At 39.4% G+C, this 26,543-nt stretch overlaps 3 protein-coding genes across 6 annotated transcripts in view; all 3 read left to right on the forward strand.

Annotated features, from left to right (window-relative positions):
* Positions 1-915, forward strand: part of LOC103150832 (keratin-associated protein 12-2-like) — a 2,442-nt gene extending 1,527 nt beyond the window's left edge. The window contains exon 3 of the mRNA XM_007570582.1: positions 891-915. Coding sequence (XP_007570644.1) covers positions 891-915 — 25 coding nt within the window. The remainder of the gene's footprint in view (positions 1-890) is intronic.
* A 7,818-nt stretch (positions 916-8,733) lies between these two features.
* On the forward strand, positions 8,734-13,687 carry LOC103150808 (uncharacterized). The gene is made up of 2 exons (XM_007570551.2): positions 8,734-8,996; positions 10,815-13,687. Exon 2 carries the CDS (start codon positions 10,872-10,874, stop codon positions 12,051-12,053), a length of 1,182 nt encoding a protein of 393 aa, XP_007570613.1. The 5' UTR covers positions 8,734-8,996; positions 10,815-10,871; the 3' UTR covers positions 12,054-13,687.
* A 5,214-nt stretch (positions 13,688-18,901) lies between these two features.
* LOC103150809 (uncharacterized) overlaps positions 18,902-26,543 on the forward strand; it is a 13,876-nt gene continuing 6,234 nt past the window's right edge. The window contains exons 1-2 of one of the 4 annotated variants that reach the window (XM_007570552.2): positions 18,902-19,177; positions 23,620-24,146. Coding sequence is in view for 1 of the 4 variants with exons in the window: in XM_007570553.2 (XP_007570615.1) it covers positions 21,053-22,234 (1,182 nt within the window). In the remaining 3 variants the exon portion in view is untranslated. Of the gene's footprint in view, positions 19,178-20,995; positions 24,147-26,543 lie in introns of those variants that run through there. The other 3 variants (XM_016680955.1, XM_007570553.2, XM_016680954.1) reach the window with 3 other exon arrangements.

The following is a 26,543-nucleotide window of genomic DNA, read 5'->3' on the forward strand; positions in this document are numbered from 1 at the left end:
GATGGATGGATGGATGGATGGATGGATGGATGGATGGATGGATGGATGGATGGATGGATGGATGGATGGATGATCTAAGTATAATGTGACACCATCTTTTTAACAATTAGCTTTGTTCTTGTAGTGTTTTAGTGCTGACTGGCCCAGCCGACATGAACAGTGAATGGTTTAATAATGTTTGATAATCGTTTTCTGTTCTTTTTCCTGTTTTCTCGAGAAAAGTTAATTTTGCATTTTCCCAATGGTTTTCCTGAGCTATCAGGTTAATTTTACATGTTTCTGATGGTTTTCCTGCCCTGCGACAGACTGGCGACCTGTCCAGGATGTACCCCGCCTCTCGCCCGGAACGTTAGCTGGAGATAGGCACCAGCACCCCTCCCGACCCCACTGAGGGACAAGGGTGTTCAGAAAATGGATGGATGGATGATGGTTTTCCTGTTAGTGTTTCATGTTTTTCTCAATAAAACCATCAGTAAATTAACTTGTTAAAAGAAAATGCAGAAAATGGCCACTCTGTAAAAAGCATAAACTCGTCTCCAGACTATTTTTGAAATATTCCACCAAAGTGGGCGGAGCCAATTTGCTCAAAGGGGCGTGGCTAATTGTGAGGGTGAGTGGAAAAGGTCAAAGGGGTCGTGGTCAGGAGCAAACTTAATGACTTTGTCTCTGTATTTATTGACTTTAACTCATGTTGAACTCATGGTTTAGGGATCCTATGGTGAAGATGGATCTGTTCAGTTCAGAAGAATCCATCATGAATGATACCAGTGGATTAGATGGACTTTGAGGAGAATGTGAGAATGTCTTTAACTCTATGGTATAATGTGGCCACAAATCAGTTGAATTGCATTAAACTGGCAGGATCATAAGGATATTTGTTTGTTTTCTAGGTCCAGCTCCTCCACTGGAAGCTGAGAGGAACTGCTTCATCAGCTGGATGGAGAAAAAGATATGGGCCTAGTCAAAGCCAAGATCTCAATCTCATTTAAATGATTAAAATTATTTGCCCTTTTACATTTCTTAAACTAAAAGTTTAATCAAAAAACATTAGCAGTGTTTTTCAAAACTTTTTCTCACCAGCAGGAAACATAATTTTAGGCTTTTACCAGTGAAGCTGCTGTTTTGCAGGTAAATGAGAAATAAATCCATTGTTATGTCCAATGTATGATTTTTTTTTTACTTAGTATCAACTTATTTGGGGAAACATCCAGCAAAAACAATACCTAAGCCAGGAAATGAGAACAATATCCACCGAGCTAAAGGTCAACCACCGAGCCTTGGTGAGCATGTATCAGATTTCTGTGGAAGTCTCTGGGAATGGCGCCACACCCAGATCAGCATGTTCTGAGCTGGATGCTGGAGAACCTGTTGGATTTGCTTATTGTTCAACCAAGCTAACCCATATTAGCAATACAAGCTAGTAGGTTGTCAGTGATGCAAGCACTGAAGCGTGCTAATCCTTTATCTTACTCACAAAAGCAATTAAATATTAAAGATTCCCTCTTTGTTGTTCTCATGCATGAGCTAAAAATATTCCACATCTACAAATTGGTACAAAATATTTTTAACAAATATTTTCTAAAACATGCAGCTTATCCATTAGCATGCTGTTTTATCACAACAGCTACTAAACCAAAGTCATTTCTTCAATATTTGTGTCTACCATTTTTAAAAAGAACTAAGGAGGTAGCATGGTTAGCACCAGTTCTTTAGTGTTAGCTTGTGATGTGGCTCTATAACATAAATAATTCTTATATTGATCGCTGGAGAATGAACTCCAGAGAGTGGCTCCACAACTACAATGCCTGGTTCAGCTTTTATTCAAAGTCACGAGAAACAATCACATCATTGGCCCTGAGCACCAAAATGAAATGAATTAGCATTTATATCATCATCAATTGTCACCAGACAATTACTGACTTACTGCAGTGGAAGATTTGAAAACAATAACCTCTACTGCATATCCAGAACAATACAAATCGGAGAACTTGTCTGTGCTGCAGAACAAGTTTTACCGAACAATCCAAAAGCTGAGAGTCGACCAAATGCCACCGGGTTTCTTTTTATTGGCACAAGATGAAGCTTGGGACAAATAAAACTTATTTTTACCTCCAGGTGTAACTTATTTTTTTCTGGTTTTATGATAAGTTGTAATGGATTTTTCATAAAGGTGTCCTGTGAAAGCGTTGAGGCTGAATAGGTTTTAGATAAACACACTTCCACAGTTTAAAAATAAACCAAACAGTAAATGGAAGAAAAAATGGAATTAATGTGTCTCGTTCATTCACTCCAGAAGAAATAGTTGTTGCAACTTTAACTAGACCGAATCCAGAAGACGTTTTTTCAATAAAAGGCAGCTCACTCCAGTTTGTGTCCTTGAGTTTTCCAAGTCAAACTACTGTGATTTCCAGAAATTACAGTCATGAATGAGTGGTTGGCAGTTTGATTCCATCGTAAGCAATCATGCTGGAGTGTATAAGAATGGATGGATGTGGTTTGTGGTTGAAAAGCTTTCAGTGGTCAGAAAGCCGTGGACTCGATTAGCCAGCAGGTTCTTGTGTTCAAGTCAAGACAGGCAAACGCTGATGAGGCACAATCTTTACAGGAGGATGTGAAGGACTGTAAAACGCCTGGAGAGATGCAACAGAAACATCCTGGTCTCTGGATCCAAGACTAAATCAAATGACAACAGAGCAAAACGTCACATGGATCGCCTGAATCCAGTCAATAAATGATGAAAACTCAAACGTACGACAATCCTACCTGTCAGAAACTCTGTATTTACATTTGGACTGATTGAGAATACTGCTTGAAAAATATGTAAATTAGAAAAGGACAAGCTTGGGAAATTACTCATTGACTGAGGAAACATTTAAAACAAAGGTAAGAATAAAACTGAGCTTAAAAGCAGAACCAAAGTATGCGTCAAAGAAACCAAGTTTTCCAGCCGATTACTCAGACAATATTCCACTGAAGGCATGAGACATTTTTGAATGAAACGAATTCAATGTCTAGATGGATTTTGGACTAAAATAGCTGGAAAATATCCAACTATTGTGTCCTGCTTATCAGAGGTCAGGGTATCAGATCCTAATTTAATGAAAACTAAAACATTTTGACGCAACAAGTTTGCATATATTTTTTAAAGACTAATTAGGTTTTACAGAGGAGTTAAACCTAATTACCGGATAGCTCTGAAAAGCACTGATCTTCTACAGCGACCCGTCACAAATGACTCAGAGATGATCATAAATCTCCTCCAGATCCTGGAAACAGAACAAAACCCAAACTACTCCTCCAGTATCTGAGGTTCAACAGCCAGAAGGGCCACATTTACAACACCATAAAGTTTAAATATTATGGATGTTAACATAATGCAACTTTGTATAAGCCCTATTTCTCCTCATTTTGGCTAACCTAGTAAATATGGATTTAAGAGTGCCTTCAGTTTATTCACAATTTCCAAAGTTGTTTTTGCCAGTTTATTCATACTTCTTCCAGTCCAGCTAATTTGTCTGTGAACATAACACACCTGGTTGTTGGTCATAAATGGTGCTATTTATAAAAGTTTGAAATAACTAGCTTAGAAACCGAACAGTACCTCCTCCCTCCGCAACAAGGGAGGAGGTTTTGATCAAATTACAAACTTTCCCTGAATTCACTCCACAAGTTACATATAAGTTAGTTTTGTCTTATTTAAATGCACAAAGTTATTTGCACTAAAAACTAGACTGAAAAACTTGGTAAGATTTAGTGTTTTTGCAGTGCATCCTTTCAGTTCAGTAAAATAAAATGCTGATTGATTTGTTTCAGTGTAAAATATGTAGCAGACTCAGAAGGTGTTTACATCCCTGCTGATGTTTTTTTTAATGTATTGTAAATGGTCTGTTATATTTTTTATTCATATATATGCTGAACATTTTTTTTATTCATCCTACTTTGTTACACATTTCTCTGAATGTTAGCATGCTATTCAGTGAACAGTCTCATGTTGTCATAAACGTCGTTTCCCCTTAAATCGGAGCAGCATTAAAAACATACAAAGGACGACATGCTAACCAGTTTTTTTCCACATGTGGCTAGGCTACATGAAGGTGCGGCACTGTCTCCATGGTAACGATTAGGCGTGCCTTCTCCATAGTTCGATATTTGATATCTTTCTAATCACTTGTGCTCATAAAGTAAATGAACGTTAGTTTTCTTACCTTGTGTTCCCTGTAAATCCGCGATTACACCGAGGGCTGTCAGTCATTAGCTGTCAGTCATTATGATTGACGGCTGCAATCCATCGCCGCCATCTTTCCTCTTTAAAAGTTATACAATAAAATGATAAGTTTGGTTGGCATCCTTTATGCAGCCAACTGCGCAGCGCCTTATGACTATTTTTTTAAAGTGAAATCATCTAAATTAAAGCGACATTAGGTTACAGATGTCTGCGCTTAGACCAGCTTTAAGAGCGTATTTGTTATTTTGAGGTACGTCACAGCGGAGTGGGCGGAGTTCTGGAGAGCGTGACGTCACGTCCAAAGGGTCAATAGAGTAAATGGTTCTTATTGTTCCACAGTGTGAAAATTCAGTTAAAGTTCAAGATTACAACTTGAGGAAAGCAAACTGTTCACTTACTAAGAATAACATGCTAAAAGTCAGAGAAATGTGTAACAAAGTAGGATGAATAAAAAAATGTTCAGCATGAATAAAAAAATATAACAGACCATTTACAAAAGATTAAAAAAAAACATCAGCAGGGATGTAAACACCTCCTGAGTCTGCTACATATTTTACACTGAAACAAATCAATCAGCATTTTATTTTACTGAACTAAGGACGCGCTGCAAAAACACTAAATCTTACCAAGCTTTTTCAGTCTAGTTTTTAGTGAAAATAATTTTGCACATTTAAATAAGACAAAACTAACTATGTAACTTTTCAGCAAGAAATAGGAGTTTTAGTCAATAATTCTTTAATATTGATGAAAAATTAGTAGTTCCACTGGAAGATTATTTCACTTATGAAAAAATATCTTATTAGTGAAATAATCTGCCAGATAAACTAGAATTTTTTCTTTAATATTAACGAATTATTAATTGATTTTCTCCCTACTAGTAAGTTTATTTGGTTTTATTTCAAGTAACATATTTGCACCAGAAACTAGACCAATATTTGTTCATATTTAGTGTTTTTGCAGTGCGCTCATTCATTTCTGTTGCCAGCATCTTTTCACTTCTGAATGCTTCGAGGCTGAAGGGCTGGAAAAGTCTCAGCTGACTGAAACATTCGTTCTGCATTTTAGTTCAGTTTGAGTGAGAAGGAGAAATTAACGTAATTTAAAGCAGAAGCTCTGCATCTCATTTGGATTCTTAGTTTTATATTTAAAAGTGACTTTGTGAGTAGCTTGTTCGTTTCTTCCTGTTGTGTTTTAGCGTCTGGTGAAATCCAGCGGTCGAGGACCTGTTTCTCCAGGAACAGGTTTTTCTTTTTAAAGCCCCGCCCATATTTATTTTCCCATGGGAGTCCACTAAATCCAAAACGGCAGTTACTGAATCCCTCCTTTCCCACAGGAACTTTCAGTAATGAAGCAATTCTTTAATGATGTAGAGGATGGGAGGAGAAAACCTGTCAAACAAATCTAGTTTTTTTTATGAGACGGAAGCAATCAGGTATGTGCAACACTCAGTTCAACAGTTCTAACTCTGTTTTATACTTCAGTCCTTTGAGTTTGCATCTTTTTTTTACTTTAGTATATAACCAATCAATCCCATAAAAGCAAACAGGATTTTCTGACGTATATAGTTGATGATGGTGCATCTTCTGCTTATGATGATGTGGAAACAAAAACCATCTTCAATCTGATAAAACCAGCCAACAACTTCCTTACAGAAGGAAGTCATTTATCATCCCAGCTTCCAGACACAAACAGGAACTGGACTTTGCAAAAATTATTAAAACCAGTTAAAAATACATAAAACAACAACTTGTTCCAGTGTTATAAGTGAAAACAACTGCCAATGAAACTAATACTTTCTATCAATATTCTACAATTATTGACTAAAAACAAGTGGAAAAGTTATTTGTAAGTTACTTTTTTCAAGTGTACAAAGATATTTTAGATTATTTGGTAACATTTTGTTTGCGATCATTTATATATTCTAATTTTCTCTTGTTGATGAAGAAAATAAGGAAACATTATTTAATGTTCAGAATGCAGAAAACAAGAGAAGGTAGTTCTGTCTGAATGACCACAAACCAAAAGCTGATTTATTACAGAAAGTGGTCAGACTAGTTTGTGGGTCAGTCAAGCACAGTGTTGCCATGGTGACTGAAGCAGGTACTGGTGTTTTTACCATTGTGGGTCAGCACCAAATCCTGCTGGAAGATTAAATCAGCATCTCCATGAAGCTTGGAGCAGAAGGAAGAATAAAGTGCTATAACATGTCCTGCTCCATGGCTGCTGTGACTTTGGACTTTTTAAAACCCAGTGGACCAGAACCCAGAGATGAAATGGCTCCTGACCGTGACGGTTCTGGTTCCATCTGGCGGTCGCTTTGACTCCAGCTCTTCGCAAAACTTCCTCACTCCCATCAGTGGACTTTGCTTCACAATTTTTTCAAGGCTGTAGTTCTCTGTTTTGCTTATGCACCTTTCTATATCACACTTTTTCCTTCCACTCAGCTTTCTAGTAGCAGGCTTGGATATATTCTGGTTGGTATGAGGTGGTTTTCAGTCTCTGCAGAGCTCAGGTGGAAAGCTCATCAGAAGAGAGTAATATAAAAAGTGCATCTAAATTAATTAACATATTTTCAAAACATGAATTTATTTTTGTAAATCAATAAATCAAGGAATTATTGACTTAAAACAAACTCCTATATCTTTCTGAAAAGTGACTTCTAAGTTAGTTTTTTATTCTTTCAGTTGTACTGAAGTATTTGCACTGGAAATTAGAACAAAATACTTGGCATCATTTTGTGTTTTTATAGTGTATCAACTAATTTTTGCTCATCTAAAAATGTCGGTTTTTATCAAATTAAAAATCAAATGAATTTTTTGATGATGTTCCTATGACTGTTTTCTACCTGAAGCCAGCAGTTTTCTGCCTCCCTCCCCTCAGCTGGCTCTCATTATCTCAAGTATTTCCATCAACGTTTCCACCTGAAGGTCCTGAAACCACAAACAACAAAGGCCCAGATTTTCCAACAAGCTCAGCGTTCCTCTGATGCTGGAAACGCTCCGCATTGTTTGATCAAAGCTCCAAAATGTCAGAGCATTTTGTGTTTTCTTTCCGTTCTTTCAGAGAAAACAAACTTGCAGCAGAACAACCCATTTGGTGTGACAGTCCGGCCTCTGCTGCTCTATCAGGCCACATATTGTTGAGTCCCTGTGAAAGTCTGCTTTCCGATGGCGGAGCTGAGTGTGAGATCTGACAGCGAGACGACACAGGAACACGATCTGCTGACCAGCTCCAGTTTGCTACGGCCAGCGTTTCCTCCGCTTCCCGCCTGCCGTCCATTAAAGGCCGTCATGGTGGATCCTCAGAGACAGAGACTGTCTTTCACCAGCCTGTGCTGTGACTCAAGGACTCTTCGCTATGCTTACATCCATCACAACTGAGTGGATTCAGAGATTTAGGTCAATATTTCCACATATTTTCTGGAAAGTTAACAAAAATGGATGGAAAAAGCAAGTTATCTTTGCTTTTTTAGATGCAATATGGGGTAAAGTCATGCAAACTATAAAAATAAAACTTAATCTTCAGTCAAGTTTTGTTTGAGACACTTTGTGTAAAATTTCCAATATTTAATTATTGAGGAATTCTTACAGTAACAGATTAAAGACACTGTAAAAAAGTAAAATCATATCAAGTATTTGTGTCTAGTTTCTCGTCCAAATATCTTATTACCCTTTAAATAAGACAAAACTAACTTATAAGTAACTTTTTAGCAAGATATATGAACTTGTTTCAGGTCGATAAATACTTAACATTGAGTTAAAGAAAGAACCAGTTCCACTGGAAATAGAACTTTTCATTAAGTTTAAGGAAATATTTAAATAAAATAAACTCCAGGGTCATGTTGAAAAGTTACTTGTATGTTTGTTTTGTTTTAACTCTCTATGGCATGTCTTTTTGTTTTTTGGGGAAAAAATATTTTCCTGCATTCCTTGGGAGCTTGGTGGCCCTTAATTACATATCAGTCATAAAATTGGACCCTGATACCTCCCGGAACCGGATTTGGGTTTGTTGCCTGAGGGCAACGGTATGTCATAGGGGGTTAATTCAGGTGTAATAAGATATTTGCACTAGAAACTAGACAGAAATCCCCGGTAAGATGTAATGTTTTTGGATGAATGCTCTCTTGGCCGGTTTGAACTGAATTCCAGATAACAAAGAGCAAAATTTTTGAGTCAGCAAAAAAACAGGACTGAGAAACAAAACTATGATGTGTAATTGTGTCTTTTCTAGAATGGAAACATTTTCTACTGGATTGCATCAGAAAGAAGAGAGGATTTCCTCAGCCGGGTCGGTTTTAAAGCGAGCCCAGCTCAGAGAAGCCGGTCCGGTGTCCATGGCAACACGTTTGAGCTGCAACAAGAAGCTTTTTGTCCTGATGGGCCACTTTTCCGAGCTTTGCAGTGACTGGTCTCCTTTTTATTCCCCCCCTCTCTCTCTCTCTCTCTCCCTCTCTCTTTGTCCATCACATCAGAGCGGATTTTCCCAGGGTGCACGGAGTCCCTGCATGGGGGAGTGTTTACAGGATGTTATCTGTGTCAGTCTCTGTGGAGTGGGTTCTGGTGGAATGCTGGAACGGGATGGAGGAGGAATTTCAAAAGGAGGAGTGACGAGAGACAGGCACAGAGAAAGGGTGAGAGAAAGAGAGAGAGGGAGCGAGGGAGAGAGAGAGGGAGAGAGAGTATAAATAAATCCCAAGGAAGCTGGTGCTCACAGGCGCAGCTGGACTTCTGGATAACTGGACTGCAGCCCACTGGAATATTTAGCCAAAAAGGTGAGTTTTTATCATTTATTTAGCAGAAAGATAGAAAGAAAGGAAAAGAACAAGAAAGAAAGAAAGAAAGAAAGAAAGAAAGAAAGAAAGAAAGAAAGAAAGAAAGAAAGAAAGAAAGAAAGAAAGAAAAAAAGAAAGAAAAAAGAGAGAAAACTCTTAAGATTTTATTCAGTTACTTGCAGTTTTACAGTTTCAGTTTTTTTTATCATGACTCTGTTTTGTAGAGAAAAGCACAGAAACGGTGAAAGAAACCAGAATTTATGCTGCTTTTTTCCTTTTCAAATTGTAAATTTAAAATGATTTTCGTGAAGCAGCGTTCTCTGCTGTGGTTTTCTGAAACACTTTGTGGTCTCTGCTGAAGCAGATAACCTGACCAGTGTTTGATCAAGAGCTCAGACGGACTCGCCTTTTTTTTTCCTTTTCATTAGATAAGCTTAGCTCCAACAAACAAAACCTTTTCCTAAATATGACCTTACTTCCCAGCATTAAACAACACAATCACACATTAATCACAAATTTGAGCGTGTTGCGTCATATTAAATTTTTAAAGTTGGCTTTAACTGTTTTTATTCTCATCAGCTGGCTCACATGTGGATGTTTGTAAAAGGACATGTGACTGAATAATGTGAATCTAATTAGCACGATGTTAGGAAAAGGCTGAAAAAGACACCAGTGATCTCATCTCTGCTGTAATAATTGGTGAGTCTGTGATCTGTAGCTACACACATTTGGACTTTCCTCCATGTTAGGACTGAGAGGCGTTCAGATTATTTGGTGGTAATTAAGCTGAAGAGAGACGGGTGGTTAAAGTCATGAACAAGTGCAGCGGGAGAGATTTGGGTGTGCCTGTTTCATGAAATGATTGAGCTCATCTCTCCAGAGTATTTTACATTGAAAAACAAATGATTTTACTGATATAAACCCTGATTTTCCCCTGCTCTGAACATCTGTGTTTGCTTTGGGCCTTGGCTGTTGGGGCAGTAAAGTAACGACCCCACAGGGCCAGCGCTGCTACGTTGCACAATAACTCACATCATAATCCATCTGTACACGCATCACCGTTGATTTCTGTTTCTGTGGAGAAGTGAATCATTTGTGCCTTTTTGTGTTTTTTTGTGTGGTGTTTGTCAAAGCCATGGAGGCCTGAGGAGTCCCTGTCATTAAGTGCGGCTGTGAGGGCGCGGCTTGAAACCGGATGCCAACATGTACTGACATGATCAAGCCTTTCGTTTATTGTAGTGTTCGTTTGTCCTCTAGGAAAAAAACGCTTAGCGTCACCTGTCTGTTTACTTTGACTCTTAAAGCTGCAGTTTGTAACTTTATAAAACATTTTTTAACATATTTATCGAAAATGTTGCCATGTCATGACAGTTTGTTATGCCTTCTGCCAGTGCTAACTAGCGCTGTCAATCACCCCTTGTGTGGCGCTGCTCTCTGCTACGTTGCAGCTAGCACAGAATGCTAAGGCTAGTGAGCACAGCCACTGATGATGGCAGACAAACGGTTTTCCTGTAACTGTAAGCTGTTTCTCCACCACTAGAACATTGGTGCATACATGAGCATGATTGACAGTGCTAAGCCCCACCTCCTGGCTCTGATTGGTTGATTTTGATGCATTTCTGCAGACAGCAATAGTAGCTCAGGGAGAAAGTGGAGATCAATCTTTTCACAGATTATCTGTCACAAAATGGTGACAGTTTCAACAAATATCTGAAAAAAAAATGATAAAAGCTATATACTGAAAGTTTGAAAGTAGGTTTAAATAACACACTATAATGAACTTTACAAGGGTTTTTTCCATGTTTTCTCTCCTTTCAGGCACCAGCAAACTCTCTGGATTTCTGATTAGTTTTGGTTACTGTGACAAACTTAGAGATGAATAGTGTGGCAGACTGGCTCGTTGAAAACAGGGACAAGATCGAGAAAGGCGTGGAGATCATGGGCCAAGCCTCCGAGGTGCTGGCCGCCACCGTGGGCCAGCTTCACCCCATCCTGGAGGCCGTTTTCGTGGCTTCTGCCGAACTCCTCAGCAACCCGGACGGCAAGGAAGCTCGCTACCTGACTCAGCAGTTCGAAAAAGTCAACTCAAAACTGGAGGGGATCCAAGACGAGATCGACAAACTCGCCCTGGAGCTGCAGAAAACCTCCATGAACAAACAGAACTTTGACCGGGAGGCGCAGATTATAAGTCAGTACGAAAAGTTTCAGGACTTTGTCAACGCCAAGCCGAAGTTCAGGGAGAAGAAGAAGGAGAAGTTCCTGAGCCATTACGAGAACACGGAGAGCGACCTGAACTTGGACGCCCTCTACAACGCCGTTACGGGCGAGAACACGTCGGGGGACCCCATGCTGGACACGGTGCTCTCCGTCGAGCAGCGGAGCAGGAGGGCGGTCGAGGATTTCTGCGCTCGGCTGAAGAAGCTGTTCGTGGTGGGCATCATCGCCGTCATGGGCCACGCTGCGCTCCAGGAGGGAATCGTCGGAGAGGAGATGGTCAAGAAGTGGCAAGACCGAATGGAGGACGTGGAGAAACGCATGAAAGCGGCCGTGGACGACTGCACCGAGAACTTCGCCACGCAGGCCAAGACAGACTTGGAGCACAAGCTCCAGGACAACCCCGGCACCGTCGATACCGAGTTACCCAAACGCCTCCTGCAGCTTCTGGTTAAAAAGTACGACTGGGTGAGCTGGTCCATCCGGGCCTTCGGAGACCGGGAGCGCATTTTCTTCTTCAACTGGCTGGCGGGAAAGAAGTACCACGGCAGCGGCGGAGCCAACTGGTTTGACATTCTGACCAAGAACAAGATCAAGGTGGTGGTGTCGTTCTGCGTCGACCCGCAGCCCATCAACAAGAGTCAGATCCAGGAGCAGATCGAGCAGCAGAAGCTGAAGGGCAACATGATGGCGGTGGCTTTGTCTTTGAACAAGACCTTCCCCACCTGCCTGGTCCACGCCGTGAGCCACTACAAGGCCGTGGTGGAGACCAACAACTTCAAGGAGGACTGCTACTACTTCGGGAAACACAAACGGGCCTACCTGTGCATCCATCCAGAGTAGACGCCCAGGACCAGGACGCACTCAGAGGAGAGACTTTAGGACATCTAGTCTATACGGATCTGTATCTAATGGTGTATAATCTGCTTTGGGGACTGCTTTGTGATTCCGTGTCTCGCAGAACTTCCTACTTCTTCTCAATGTTTCCTCTTACGCAAATTAAGGTTTTCATAGAAAATGTCAGAGCCGGCTTCTTGGATTCATGTCGTTTGAGTCGACATTAAGCAGAAAGCTCGATATCCACCAGATGTTTCACCTTTCATTCACACACTCCACAATGGACATGCCTACAACAGATCTGTGGTTCATTTATAGTGTTAATTCATTTCTGTCAAGAGTTTGAAACAACATGTTGAGCATAATCGGTAATTAAAGGCTGTCAAATTGTTTTAATTATCAGCAGAACTGTGTTGAGATTCTTTGATCAGAAGAAGGTGGCTTCTGTTTAGCTCTTACTGGGTTCATTTGGTCTGTAACTCCAACACTTTTAGATGCATCCCTGCTACTAAACGTCTGAATTACTTCCCTATTGGAAGCTTTGTAAAGGCCTGGTCATTGATTATTGGTCTGATCGAGCTGCTGTAGCAGGAATCCATCCAAACGTTGAGACTTGAGGACTGGAGTTTCAGACATCTGGCTTAAAGAAAGGTACTGAAGCTAACGGCTAGTCCAGGAAAAGCAGAAGTTTGTTTCCAGGTTACAGAAAAGCGACTTTAGAAACAATTTGGATCAGATTTGCTTCAGGAGGTCAGTGATGTTGGTGTAAAAATAAAAAAATATAGCATTTCAAGACCTTTTTGCACAGAGAATGTGATTGTTAAAAATGTTTCTTGCAAGTTTTTTTAATTTTTGTGAACGTTTTATTTTTGAGTCGTTCTAAGATTTAAAATGTCCGCCCAGACTCAGACCTTGGACTTGCCTTTTAGCTTTAGCATTAGCAATAGCTTTAGCACAACAGAAAACCTGAAATAAACCAATAACATGAGGCTCTGACAGAGTTATGAACTCAGATCTATCTGTTTAGGCAAAATAAAATAAAAAAATTACAATAAATATAAATATAATTTGCAGTTTATCTTATGTGGCAGCTTTGTAATTCTTGCTAAACATCAAAAAAATCTAATTTTAACTTGAAAATGCAGACTAAACTGAAGCCAACACATCAGTTTGGGATTTTTTCCAGGTGGGATCAGCAGCTTCAGCCTCTACCACCTGAAAACCACAACTTATTGTCTCTTTCATGTATTCATAAGCTTTGATGTTCTGGTCCTTCCGGTCTGAGTCTCATTGTCAATGTTTGTGTGAAAATAAAATCCACCTTCAGAGCTTCTACTTTATATTTAGAATGAACATTAGAATAATTCAGAATTTCCGTTTTACAGGAGATCAGATAAACTGCGTTTGTCGTCTGGTTAAAAGCTCCAGAACAGGTGAGCCATTAGTCTGATAATCAAGATGTTTCATTATACCACAGAATATGCAGAATGTGAAGAAATTATCTTTTTTTTTTTACATTTGTTAATATTATATACATAAATGATGCTTTTGGTGCAATATATTAAAGCTGGACAAACCAAGTACAATCAGAATTATATGTATAATTCACTTTAATTTGTAATAAACAACAGAATAAGGCAGTCTTTGTCATCTGGTCATCATTAATCTGAGATTTAATCCCATTCTTGGGATCTAAACCTCATTAAAAACATGATTATATGTAATTTGTTCCTTAATTTTAGGCACTAGCAGTAAAGGAGCCATTTTATCTAGGTTGAGGAGCAACACCCTTTTTTCACCAGCCTAGTTGCTAGTGAGGCAGGGTGTGCCTCTTCCCTGTAACATGAGAGCCACATGACCAATAGGAAGACAAACAGGCTGGAGTTTAGATTTCTTCCGCAAACTTTAAGAGGTGAGTCCGTTTCTGGTCCAAATCTTTCATAGTAAAGTTAGAAAAAAGCTGCGACGGTTTGGTTGGATTATAATCTGATCGATTCTTCCGATCTGACTTCACTCCAGTCTGTTGTTACATAATCGAGTCATTTTCCCCATTTCTGCGCATTTCTTTCGCTTTAAGCCCATATTCCATAAAAACGCAGCTCTATTAGTTGAAGTCGGATGAGTGAAGGAAAGAATCTGCCGAATGTTTCCAGTTTTAATCTAAATATAAAAGTTTTCGGGGGTTTTGGTGCCAGCTCAGTTTTTCCAGGAAGTGTCTGCTGGAACTTTTCGCTCCTCGTTGCGCTGCGCAGAAACTCGCCGCAGATCTGCTAACATGCGCTGTTTGTTTGTTTCTCTGCGGCCTTCTGCTGTAAAATGATCCGTTTAGAGGGCTTGTAGCGCGGACTGATCGATACGTTTTACATTAAGAGGGTGCATTAACAGGGGGTGGAGGGATTTCCGCCGCAGTGGTCAGACTGGGCGGTGAACTGGGTAAACTGGCACTGACAGAATGAAACCTAAACTGTGTGCTGCTCTTCATGCTGCTCTCATAAACATGTTTCTAATCAGGCGTTCCTGCTTTTATCAAAAAACTTTACATATATTCACGGTTTATGTCGAAGAAAATGAGTTTTCTGTATATTTACCCAGACTTTCTCTAAATGTTGTGATGCTGCTCAATATTTCCTCAGACTTTTTAGAAGTTCTTTAAACATTACTATTTTTTTTGCTACACTTTTAAATAAAAAAGGCCAGATAAAGGCCTACCACAGTATCAGGGATGTTTACAAATTAAATCCAAATCAATTCTTATGTCTTAAAACTGAAATAAATGTCATCTAGTCTGGAAATCAAACCATGTACTGTTTGTTTATATGTAGGCTTATATCTATCTTTTATTCTCCTACACATTTAATTCTGTGTTCATGAAACTACTATGAACTGTTTGAAAGTGTTTTGAAGATGTATATAAGATGTATATAGTATTTTTTTTTACCCATTTAAAAGTGTAAATACAAAGAATAATTTAATGTTTATGTGTTTGTGTTGAATTTCAAAGTGTTTTTTCATTTTGTTTCTGAGTTAATGTTCCCCTCCTTCATTATAACCTCATGCATGGTCCCCATTCTGATTTGTAGGATTATTATGAAAACTTCCCCTAAAACTTTTGCTGTCATATCCAAGATGTAAACTCTTATCTGTGTGACGTTAAAATCTGAGACGTCCTCTTGATAGGAATTAGAGGGATAAATACCAAAGAAACTCAGCTCTAACATTTACTGATATTTTTATGTAAAATAATCTGTTAAAGTTGGAGATGTGTTGNCAAGTAACATATTTGCACCAGAAACTAGACCAATATTTGTTCATATTTAGTGTTTTTGCAGTGCGCTGATTCATTTATGTTGCCAGCATCTTTTCACTTCTGAATGCTTCGAGGCTGAAGGGCTGGAAAAGTCTCAGCTGACTGAAACATTCGTTCTGCATTTTAGTTCAGTTTGAGTGAGAAGGAGAAATTAACGTAATTTAAAGCAGAAGCTCTGCATCTCATTTGGATTCTTAGTTTTATATTTAAAAGTGACTTTGTGAGTAGCTTGTTCGTTTCTTCCTGTTGTGTTTTAGCGTCTGGTGAAATCCAGCGGTCGAGGACCTGTTTCTCCAGGAACAGGTTTTTCTTTTTAAAGCCCCGCCCATATTTATTTTCCCATGGGAGTCCACTAAATCCAAAACGGCAGTTACTGAATCCCTCCTTTCCCACAGGAACTTTCAGTAATGAAGCAATTCTTTAATGATGTAGAGGATGGGAGGAGAAAACCTGTCAAACAAATCTAGTTTTTTTTATGAGACGGAAGCAATCAGGTATGTGCAACACTCAGTTCAACAGTTCTAACTCTGTTTTATACTTCAGTCCTTTGAGTTTGCATCTTTTTTTTACTTTAGTATATAACCAATCAATCCCATAAAAGCAAACAGGATTTTCTGACGTATATAGTTGATGATGGTGCATCTTCTGCTTATGATGATGTGGAAACAAAAACCATCTTCAATCTGATAAAACCAGCCAACAGCTTCCTTACAGAAGGAAGTCATTTATCATCCCAGCTTCCAGACACAAACAGGAACTGGACTTTGCAAAAATTATTAAAACCAGTTAAAAATACATAAAACAACAACTTGTTCCAGTGTTATAAGTGAAAACAACTGCCAATGAAACCAATACTTTCTACAATTATTGACTAAAAACAAGTGGAAAAGTTATTTGTAAGTTACTTTTTTCAAGTGTACAAAGATATTTTAGATTATTTGGTAACATTTTGTTTGCGATCATTTATATATTCTAATTTTCTCTTGTTGATGAAGAAAATAAGGAAACATTATTTAATGTTCAGAATGCAGAAAACAAGAGAAAGTAGTTTTGTCTGAATGACCACAAACCAAAAGCTGATTTATTACAGAAAGTGGTCAGACTAGTTTGTGGGTCAGTCAAGCACAGTGTTGCCATGGTGACTGAAGCAGGTACTGGTGTTTTTACCATTGTGGGTCAGCACCAAATCCTGCTGGAAGATTAAATCAGCATCTCCATGAAGCTTGGAGCAGAAGGAAGAATAAAGTGCTGTAACATGTCCTGCTCCATGGCTGCTGTGACTTTGGACTTTTTAAAACCCAGTGGACCAGAACCCAGAGATGAAATGGCTCCTGACCGTGACGGTTCTGGTTCCATCTGGCGGTCGCTTTGACTCCAGCTCTTTGCAAAACTTCCTCACTCCCATCAGTGGACTTTGCTTCACAATTTTTTCAAGGCTGTAGTTCTCTGTTTTGCTTATGCACCTTTCTATATCACACTTTTTCCTTCCACTCAGCTTTCCAGTAGCAGGCTTGGATATATTCTGGTTGGTATGAGGTGGTTTTCAGTCTCTGCAGAGCTCAGGTGGAAAACTCATCAGAAGAGAGTAATATAAAAAGTGCATCTAAATTAATTAACATATTTTCAAAACATGAATTTATTTTTGTAAATCAATAAATCAAGGAATTATTGACTTAAAACAAACTCCTATATCTTTCTGAAAAGTTACTTCTAAGTTAGTTTTTTCTTCTTTCAGTTGTACTGAGGTATTTGCACTGGAAATTAGAACAAAACTACTTGGCATCATTTTGTGTTTTTATAGTGTATCAACTAATTTTTGCTCATCTAAAAATGTCGGTTTTTATCAAATTAAAAATCAAATGAATTTTTTGATGATGTTCCTATGACTGTTTTCTACCTGAAGCCAGCAGTTTTCTGCCTCCCTCCCCTCAGCTGGCTCTCATTATCTCAAGTATTTCCATCAACGTTTCCACCTGAAGGTCCTGAAACCACAAACAACAAAGGCCCAGATTTTCCAACAAGCTCAGCGTTCCTCTGATGCTGGAAACGCTCCGCATTGTTTGATCAAAGCTCCAAAATGTCAGAGCATTTTGTGTTTTCTTTCCGTTCTTTCAGAGAAAACAAACTTGCAGCAGAACAACCCATTTGGTGTGACAGTCCGGCCTCTGCTGCTCTATCAGGCCACATATTGTTGAGTCCCTGTGAAAGTCTGCTTTCCGATGGCGGAGCTGAGTGTGAGATCTGACAGCGAGACGACACAGGAACACGATCTGCTGACCAGCTCCAGTTTGCTACGGCCAGCGTTTCCTCCGCTTCCCGCCTGCCGTCCATTAAAGGCCGTCATGGTGGATCCTCAGAGACAGAGACTGTCTTTCACCAGCCTGTGCTGTGACTCAAGGACTCTTCGCTATGCTTACATCCATCACAACTGAGTGGATTCAGAGATTTAGGTCAATATTTCCACATATTTTCTGGAAAGTTAACAAAAATGGATGGAAAAAGCAAGTTATCTTTGCTTTTTTAGATGCAATATGGGGTAAAGTCATGCAAACTATAAAAATAAAACTTAATCTTAAGTCAAGTTTTGTTTGAGACACTTTGTGTAAAATATCCAACATTTAATTATTGAGGAAATCTTACAGTAACAGATTAAAGACACTGTAAAAAAGTAAAATCATATCAAGTATTTTTGTCTAGTTTCTAGTCCAAATATCTTATTACCATTTAAATAAGACAAAACTAACTTATAAGTAACTTTTTAGCAAGATATATGAACTTGTTTCAGGTCGATAAATACTTAACATTGAGTTAAAGAAAGAACCAGTTCCACTGGAAATAGAACTTTTCATTAAGTTTAAGGAAATATTTAAATAAAATAAACTCCAGGGTCATGTTGAAAAGTTACTTGTATGTTTGTTTTGTTTTAACTCTCTATGGCATGTCTTTTTGTTTTTTGGGGAAAAAATATTTTCCTGCATTCCTTGGGAGCTTGGTGGCCCTTAATTACATATCAGTCATAAAATTGGACCCTGATACCTCCCGGAACCGGATTTGGGTTTGTTGCCTGAGGGCAACGGTATGTCATAGGGGGTTAATTCAGGTGTAATAAGATATTTGCACTAGAAACTAGACAGAAATCCCCGGTAAGATGTAATGTTTTTGGATGAATGCTCTCTTGGCCGGTTTGAACTGAATTCCAGATAACAAAGAGCAAAATTTTTGAGTCAGCAAAAAAACAGGACTGAGAAACAAAACTATGATGTGTAATTGTGTCTTTTCTAGAATGGAAACATTTTCTACTGGATTGCATCAGAAAGAAGAGAGGATTTCCTCAGCCGGGTCGGTTTTAAAGCGAGCCCAGCTCAGAGAAGCCGGTCCGGTGTCCATGGCAACACGTTTGAGCTGCAACAAGAAGCTTTTTGTCCTGATGGGCCACTTTTCCGAGCTTTGCAGTGACTGGTCTCCTTTTTATTCCCCCCCTCTCTCTCTCTCTCTCTCCCTCTCTCTTTGTCCATCACATCAGAGCGGATTTTCCCAGGGTGCACGGAGTCCCTGCATGGGGGAGTGTTTACAGGATGTTATCTGTGTCAGTCTCTGTGGAGTGGGTTCTGGTGGAATGCTGGAACGGGATGGAGGAGGAATTTCAAAAGGAGGAGTGACGAGAGACAGGCACAGAGAAAGGGTGAGAGAAAGAGAGAGAGGGAGCGAGGGAGAGAGAGAGGGAGAGAGAGTATAAATAAATCCCAAGGAAGCTGGTGCTCACAGGCGCAGCTGGACTTCTGGATAACTGGACTGCAGCCCACTGGAATATTTAGCCAAAAAGGTGAGTTTTTATCATTTATTTAGCAGAAAGATAGAAAGAAAGGAAAAGAACAAGAAAGAAAGAAAGAAAGAAAGAAAGAAAGAAAGAAAGAAAGAAAGAAAGAAAGAAAGAAAGAAAGAAAGAAAGAAAAAAAGAAAGAAAAAAGAGAGAAAACTCTTAAGATTTTATTCAGTTACTTGCAGTTTTACAGTTTCAGTTTTTTTTATCATGACTCTGTTTTGTAGAGAAAAGCACAGAAACGGTGAAAGAAACCAGAATTTATGCTGCTTTTTTCCTTTTCAAATTGTAAATTTAAAATGATTTTCGTGAAGCAGCGTTCTCTGCTGTGGTTTTCTGAAACACTTTGTGGTCTCTGCTGAAGCAGATAACCTGACCAGTGTTTGATCAAGAGCTCAGACGGACTCGCCTTTTTTTTTCCTTTTCATTAGATAAGCTTAGCTCCAACAAACAAAACCTTTTCCTAAATATGACCTTACTTCCCAGCATTAAACAACACAATCACACATTAATCACAAATTTGAGCGTGTTGCGTCATATTAAATTTTTAAAGTTGGCTTTAACTGTTTTTATTCTCATCAGCTGGCTCACATGTGGATGTTTGTAAAAGGACATGTGACTGAATAATGTGAATCTAATTAGCACGATGTTAGGAAAAGGCTGAAAAAGACACCAGTGATCTCATCTCTGCTGTAATAATTGGTGAGTCTGTGATCTGTAGCTACACACATTTGGACTTTCCTCCATGTTAGGACTGAGAGGCGTTCAGATTATTTGGTGGTAATTAAGCTGAAGAGAGACGGGTGGTTAAAGTCATGAACAAGTGCAGCGGGAGAGATTTGGGTGTGCCTGTTTCATGAAATGATTGAGCTCATCTCTCCAGAGTATTTTACATTGAAAAACAAATGATTTTACTGATATAAACCCTGATTTTCCCCTGCTCTGAACATCTGTGTTTGCTTTGGGCCTTGGCTGTTGGGGCAGTAAAGTAACGACCCCACAGGGCCAGCGCTGCTACGTTGCACAATAACTCACATCATAATCCATCTGTACACGCATCACCGTTGATTTCTGTTTCTGTGGAGAAGTGAATCATTTGTGCCTTTTTGTGTTTTTTTGTGTGGTGTTTGTCAAAGCCATGGAGGCCTGAGGAGTCCCTGTCATTAAGTGCGGCTGTGAGGGCGCGGCTTGAAACCGGATGCCAACATGTACTGACATGATCAAGCCTTTCGTTTATTGTAGTGTTCGTTTGTCCTCTAGGAAAAAAACGCTTAGCGTCACCTGTCTGTTTACTTTGACTCTTAAAGCTGCAGTTTGTAACTTTATAAAACATTTTTTAACATATTTATCGAAAATGTTGCCATGTCATGACAGTTTGTTATGCCTTCTGCCAGTGCTAACTAGCGCTGTCAATCACCCCTTGTGTGGCGCTGCTCTCTGCTACGTTGCAGCTAGCACAGAATGCTAAGGCTAGTGAGCACAGCCACTGATGATGGCAGACAAACGGTTTTCCTGTAACTGTAAGCTGTTTCTCCACCACTAGAACATTGGTGCATACATGAGCATGATTGACAGTGCTAAGCCCCACCTCCTGGCTCTGATTGGTTGATTTTGATGCATTTCTGCAGACAGCAATAGTAGCTCAGGGAGAAAGTGGAGATCAATCTTTTCACAGATTATCTGTCACAAAATGGTGACAGTTTCAACAAATATCTGAAAAAAAAATGATAAAAGCTATATACTGAAAGTTTGAAAGTAGGTTTAAATAACACACTATAATGAACTTTACAAGGGTTTTTTCCATGTTTTCTCTCCTTTCAGGCACCAGCAAACTCTCTGGATTTCTGATTAGTTTTGGTTACTGTGACAAACTTAGAGATGAATAGTGTGGCAGACTGGCTCGTTGAAAACAGGGACAAGATCGAGAAAGGCGTGGAGATCATGGGCCAAGCCTCCGAGGTGCTGGCCGCCACCGTGGGCCAGCTTCACCCCATCCTGGAGGCCGTTTTCGTGGCTTCTGCCGAACTCCTCAGCAACCCGGACGGCAAGGAAGCTCGCTACCTGACTCAGCAGTTCGAAAAAGTCAACTCAAAACTGGAGGGGATCCAAGACGAGATCGACAAACTCGCCCTGGAGCTGCAGAAAACCTCCATGAACAAACAGAACTTTGACCGGGAGGCGCAGATTATAAGTCAGTACGAAAAGTTTCAGGACTTTGTCAACGCCAAGCCGAAGTTCAGGGAGAAGAAGAAGGAGAAGTTCCTGAGCCATTACGAGAACACGGAGAGCGACCTGAACTTGGACGCCCTCTACAACGCCGTTACGGGCGAGAACACGTCGGGGGACCCCATGCTGGACACGGTGCTCTCCGTCGAGCAGCGGAGCAGGAGGGCGGTCGAGGATTTCTGCGCTCGGCTGAAGAAGCTGTTCGTGGTGGGCATCATCGCCGTCATGGGCCACGCTGCGCTCCAGGAGGGAATCGTCGGAGAGGAGATGGTCAAGAAGTGGCAAGACCGAATGGAGGACGTGGAGAAACGCATGAAAGCGGCCGTGGACGACTGCACCGAGAACTTCGCCACGCAGGCCAAGACAGACTTGGAGCACAAGCTCCAGGACAACCCCGGCACCGTCGATACCGAGTTACCCAAACGCCTCCTGCAGCTTCTGGTTAAAAAGTACGACTGGGTGAGCTGGTCCATCCGGGCCTTCGGAGACCGGGAGCGCATTTTCTTCTTCAACTGGCTGGCGGGAAAGAAGTACCACGGCAGCGGCGGAGCCAACTGGTTTGACATTCTGACCAAGAACAAGATCAAGGTGGTGGTGTCGTTCTGCGTCGACCCGCAGCCCATCAACAAGAGTCAGATCCAGGAGCAGATCGAGCAGCAGAAGCTGAAGGGCAACATGATGGCGGTGGCTTTGTCTTTGAACAAGACCTTCCCCACCTGCCTGGTCCACGCCGTGAGCCACTACAAGGCCGTGGTGGAGACCAACAACTTCAAGGAGGACTGCTACTACTTCGGGAAACACAAACGGGCCTACCTGTGCATCCATCCAGAGTAGACGCCCAGGACCAGGACGCACTCAGAGGAGAGACTTTAGGACATCTAGTCTATACGGATCTGTATCTAATGGTGTATAATCTGCTTTGGGGACTGCTTTGTGATTCCGTGTCTCGCAGAACTTCCTACTTCTTCTCAATGTTTCCTCTTACGCAAATTAAGGTTTTCATAGAAAATGTCAGAGCCGGCTTCTTGGATTCATGTCGTTTGAGTCGACATTAAGCAGAAAGCTCGATATCCACCAGATGTTTCACCTTTCATTCACACACTCCACAATGGACATGCCTACAACAGATCTGTGGTTCATTTATAGTGTTAATTCATTTCTGTCAAGAGTTTGAAACAACATGTTGAGCATAATCGGTAATTAAAGGCTGTCAAATTGTTTTAATTATCAGCAGAACTGTGTTGAGATTCTTTGATCAGAAGAAGGTGGCTTCTGTTTAGCTCTTACTGGGTTCATTTGGTCTGTAACTCCAACACTTTTAGATGCATCCCTGCTACTAAACGTCTGAATTACTTCCCTATTGGAAGCTTTGTAAAGGCCTGGTCATTGATTATTGGTCTGATCGAGCTGCTGTAGCAGGAATCCATCCAAACGTTGAGACTTGAGGACTGGAGTTTCAGACATCTGGCTTAAAGAAAGGTACTGAAGCTAACGGCTAGTCCAGGAAAAGCAGAAGTTTGTTTCCAGGTTACAGAAAAGCGACTTTAGAAACAATTTGGATCAGATTTGCTTCAGGAGGTCAGTGATGTTGGTGTAAAAATAAAAAAATATAGCATTTCAAGACCTTTTTGCACTGAGAATGTGATTGTTAAAAATGTTTCTTGCAAGTTTTTTTTTTTAAATTTTTGTGAACGTTTTATTTTTGAGTCATTCTAAGATTTAAAATATCCGCCCAGACTCAGACCTTGGACTTGCCCTTTAGCTTTAGCATTAGCATTAGCTTTAACGCAACAGAAAACCTGAAATAAACCAATAACATGAGGCACTGACAGAGTTATGAACTCAGATCTATCTGTTTAGGCAAAATAAAATAAAAAAAATGACAATAAATATCAATATCATTTGCAGTTTATCTTATGTGGCAGCTTTGTAATTCTTGCTAAACATCAAAAAAATCTAATTTTAACTTGAAAATGCAGACTAAACTGAAGCCAACACATCAGTTTGGGATTTTTTCCAGGTGGGATCAGCAGCTTCAGCCTCTACCACCTGAAAACCACAACTTATTGTCTCTTTCATGTATTCATAAGCTTTGATGTTCTGGTCCTTCCGGTCTGAGTCTCATTGTCAATGTTTGTGTGAAAATAAAATCCACCTTCAGAGCTTCTACTTTATATTTAGAATGAACATTAGAATAATTCAGAATTTCCGTTTTACAGGAGATCAGATAAACTGCGTTTGTCGTCTGGTTAAAAGCTCCAGAACAGGTGAGCCATTAGTCTGATAATCAAGATGTTTCATTATACCACAGAATATGCAGAATGTGAAGAAATTATCTTTTTTTTTTTACATTTGTTAATATTATATACATAAATGATGCTTTTGGTGCAATATATTAAAGCTGGACAAACCAAGTACAATCAGAATTATATGTATAATTCACTTTAATTTGTAATAAACAACAGAATAAGGCAGTCTTTGTCATCTGGTCATCATTAATCTGAGATTTAATCCCATTCTTGGGATCTAAACCTCATTAAAAACATGATTATATGTAATTTGTTCCTTAATTTTAGGCACTAGCAGTAAAGGAGCCATTTTATCTAGGTTGAGGAGCAACACCCTTTTTTCACCAGCCTAGTTGCTAGTGAGGCAGGGTGTGCCTCTTCCCTGTAACATGAGAGCCACATGACCAATAGGAAGACAAACAGGCTGGAGTTTAGATTTCTTCCGCAAACTTTAAGAGGTGAGTCCGTTTCTGGTCCAAATCTTTCATAGTAAAGTTAGAAAAAAGCTGCGACGGTTTGGTTGGATTATAATCTGATCGATTCTTCCGATCTGACTTCACTCCAGTCTGTTGTTACATAATCGAGTCATTTTCCCCATTTCTGCGCATTTCTTTCGCTTTAAGCCCATATTCCATAAAAACGCAGCTCTATTAGTTGAAGTCGGATGAGTGAAGGAAAGAATCTGCCGAATGTTTCCAGTTTTAATCTAAATATAAAAGTTTTCGGGGGTTTTGGTGCCAGCTCAGTTTTTCCAGGAAGTGTCTGCTGGAACTTTTCGCTCCTCGTTGCGCTGCGCAGAAACTCGCCGCAGATCTGCTAACATGCGCTGTTTGTTTGTTTCTCTGCGGCCTTCTGCTGTAAAATGATCCGTTTAGAGGGCTTGTAGCGCGGACTGATCGATACGTTTTACATTAAGAGGGTGCATTAACAGGGGGTGGAGGGATTTCCGCCGCAGTGGTCAGACTGGGCGGTGAACTGGGTAAACTGGCACTGACAGAATGAAACCTAAACTGTGTGCTGCTCTTCATGCTGCTCTCATAAACATGTTTCTAATCAGGCGTTCCTGCTTTTATCAAAAAACTTTACACATATTCTCAGTTTATGTCGAAGGAAATGAGTTTTCTGTATATTTACCCAGACTTTCTCTAAATGTTGTGATGCTGCTCAATATTTCCTCAGACTTTTTAGAAGTTCTTTAAACATTACTATTTTTTTTGCTACACTTTTAAATAAAAAAGGCCAGATAAAGGCCTACCACAGTATCAGGGATGTTTACAAATTAAATCCAAATCAATTCTTATGTCTTAAAACTGAAATAAATGTCATCTAGTCTGGAAATCAAACCATGTACTGTTTGTTTATATGTAGGCTTATATCTATCTTTTATTCTCCTACACATTTAATTCTGTGTTCATGAAACTACTATGAACTGTTTGAAAGTGTTTTGAAGATGTATATAAGATGTATATAGTATTTTTTTTTACCCATTTAAAAGTGTAAATACAAAGAATAATTTAATGTTTATGTGTTTGTGTTGAATTTCAAAGTGTTTTTTCATTTTGTTTCTGAGTTAATGTTCCCCTCCTTCATTATAACCTCATGCATGGTCCCCATTCTGATTTGTAGGATTATTATGAAAACTTCCCCTAAAACTTTTGCTGTCATATCCAAGATGTAAACTCTTATCTGTGTGACGTTAAAATCTGAGACGTCCTCTTGATAGGAATTAGAGGGATAAATACCAAAGAAACTCAGCTCTAACATTTACTGATATTTTTATGTAAAATAATCTGTTAAAGTTGGAGATGTGTTGAGCTCCAGGCATCATCACAGCATCTCCCATCCAGAAATAAAAACATTCATAACAGCTAAAAACAGGGGAAAAAACACTAATACAACATCAATTTTATGATAAATTACATTTGACTAGTTTCTATTGTATCTTAGCATAATTGAAATAAGACAAAACTAACTTAAAAGTAATCTTCAAGAAAGACAAATAAATTTGTTTTAAGAGAGTAATTCTTGAATGTATATGCAAAAAGCACTATGGTACTTCCACTGTTTTTTCTCTTAAAACAGGAAAAATGTTTTAAGTTTTAAAAAAAACTACATTCAGCAATTATTAGCTTAAAACAAACTACTAGCTTGCTGAAAAGCTACTTTTAAGTTAGTTTTGTCTTATTTCAGGTGTACTAAGTTATTTCTACTGGAAATTAAACCAAAGTATTTTGTAAGATTTTGTTTTTGCAGTGTACATCACATTTTTCTCCATAAATCAGGATAAAACATGAACCCCAATCAGCTCTGTTCTGTGAGCATCCGCTGCTCCTGTTTCTGAAAATGTGATTTATTTAAAGCACTTCTGTGTGGAAATGAGACGCTGAGCAGCGAGGATGGAGATTTTACACACAAATCAGATTCAGTTACTGTAAAAGCTTTACCTTCTGCCTCTTTTTGCAGGAATCTATGACCCTGACCATGTGGGGATATTTAAATGTTTGCAAAACACTTTTTAACGATGGTATTTTAAAATTAATATTAATATTTTTGGCCAAAGTAGCAAATAATTGTGAAATTAAAGAAATATTATCCAAAATTGTGCTTATTTTTATGACAAAAATTAAAGTCTGTAAATTGTGGGATGCTTTAGTATTCATCGCCACATTAGTGAAGAGTTTGCAGAACACCAGCCAGGCTGGAAACGCTTAGATTTTGGTGTCATGACAGGATTCTCCAGCAGTCCTCAAAATGTGAAAACAATAGTTGCAAAAAAAAAAAAAAAGGAATTTAAATTCAACAGATGCGCGACATATCAGCATCGACATCGGTATCGGCTGATATTAGTCATCGGT

Source organism: Poecilia formosa, unplaced genomic scaffold (genome assembly GCF_000485575.1).
Source record: "Poecilia formosa unplaced genomic scaffold, Poecilia_formosa-5.1.2 Scaffold263, whole genome shotgun sequence".
Classification (NCBI taxonomy): Eukaryota; Metazoa; Chordata; class Actinopteri; order Cyprinodontiformes; family Poeciliidae; genus Poecilia; species Poecilia formosa.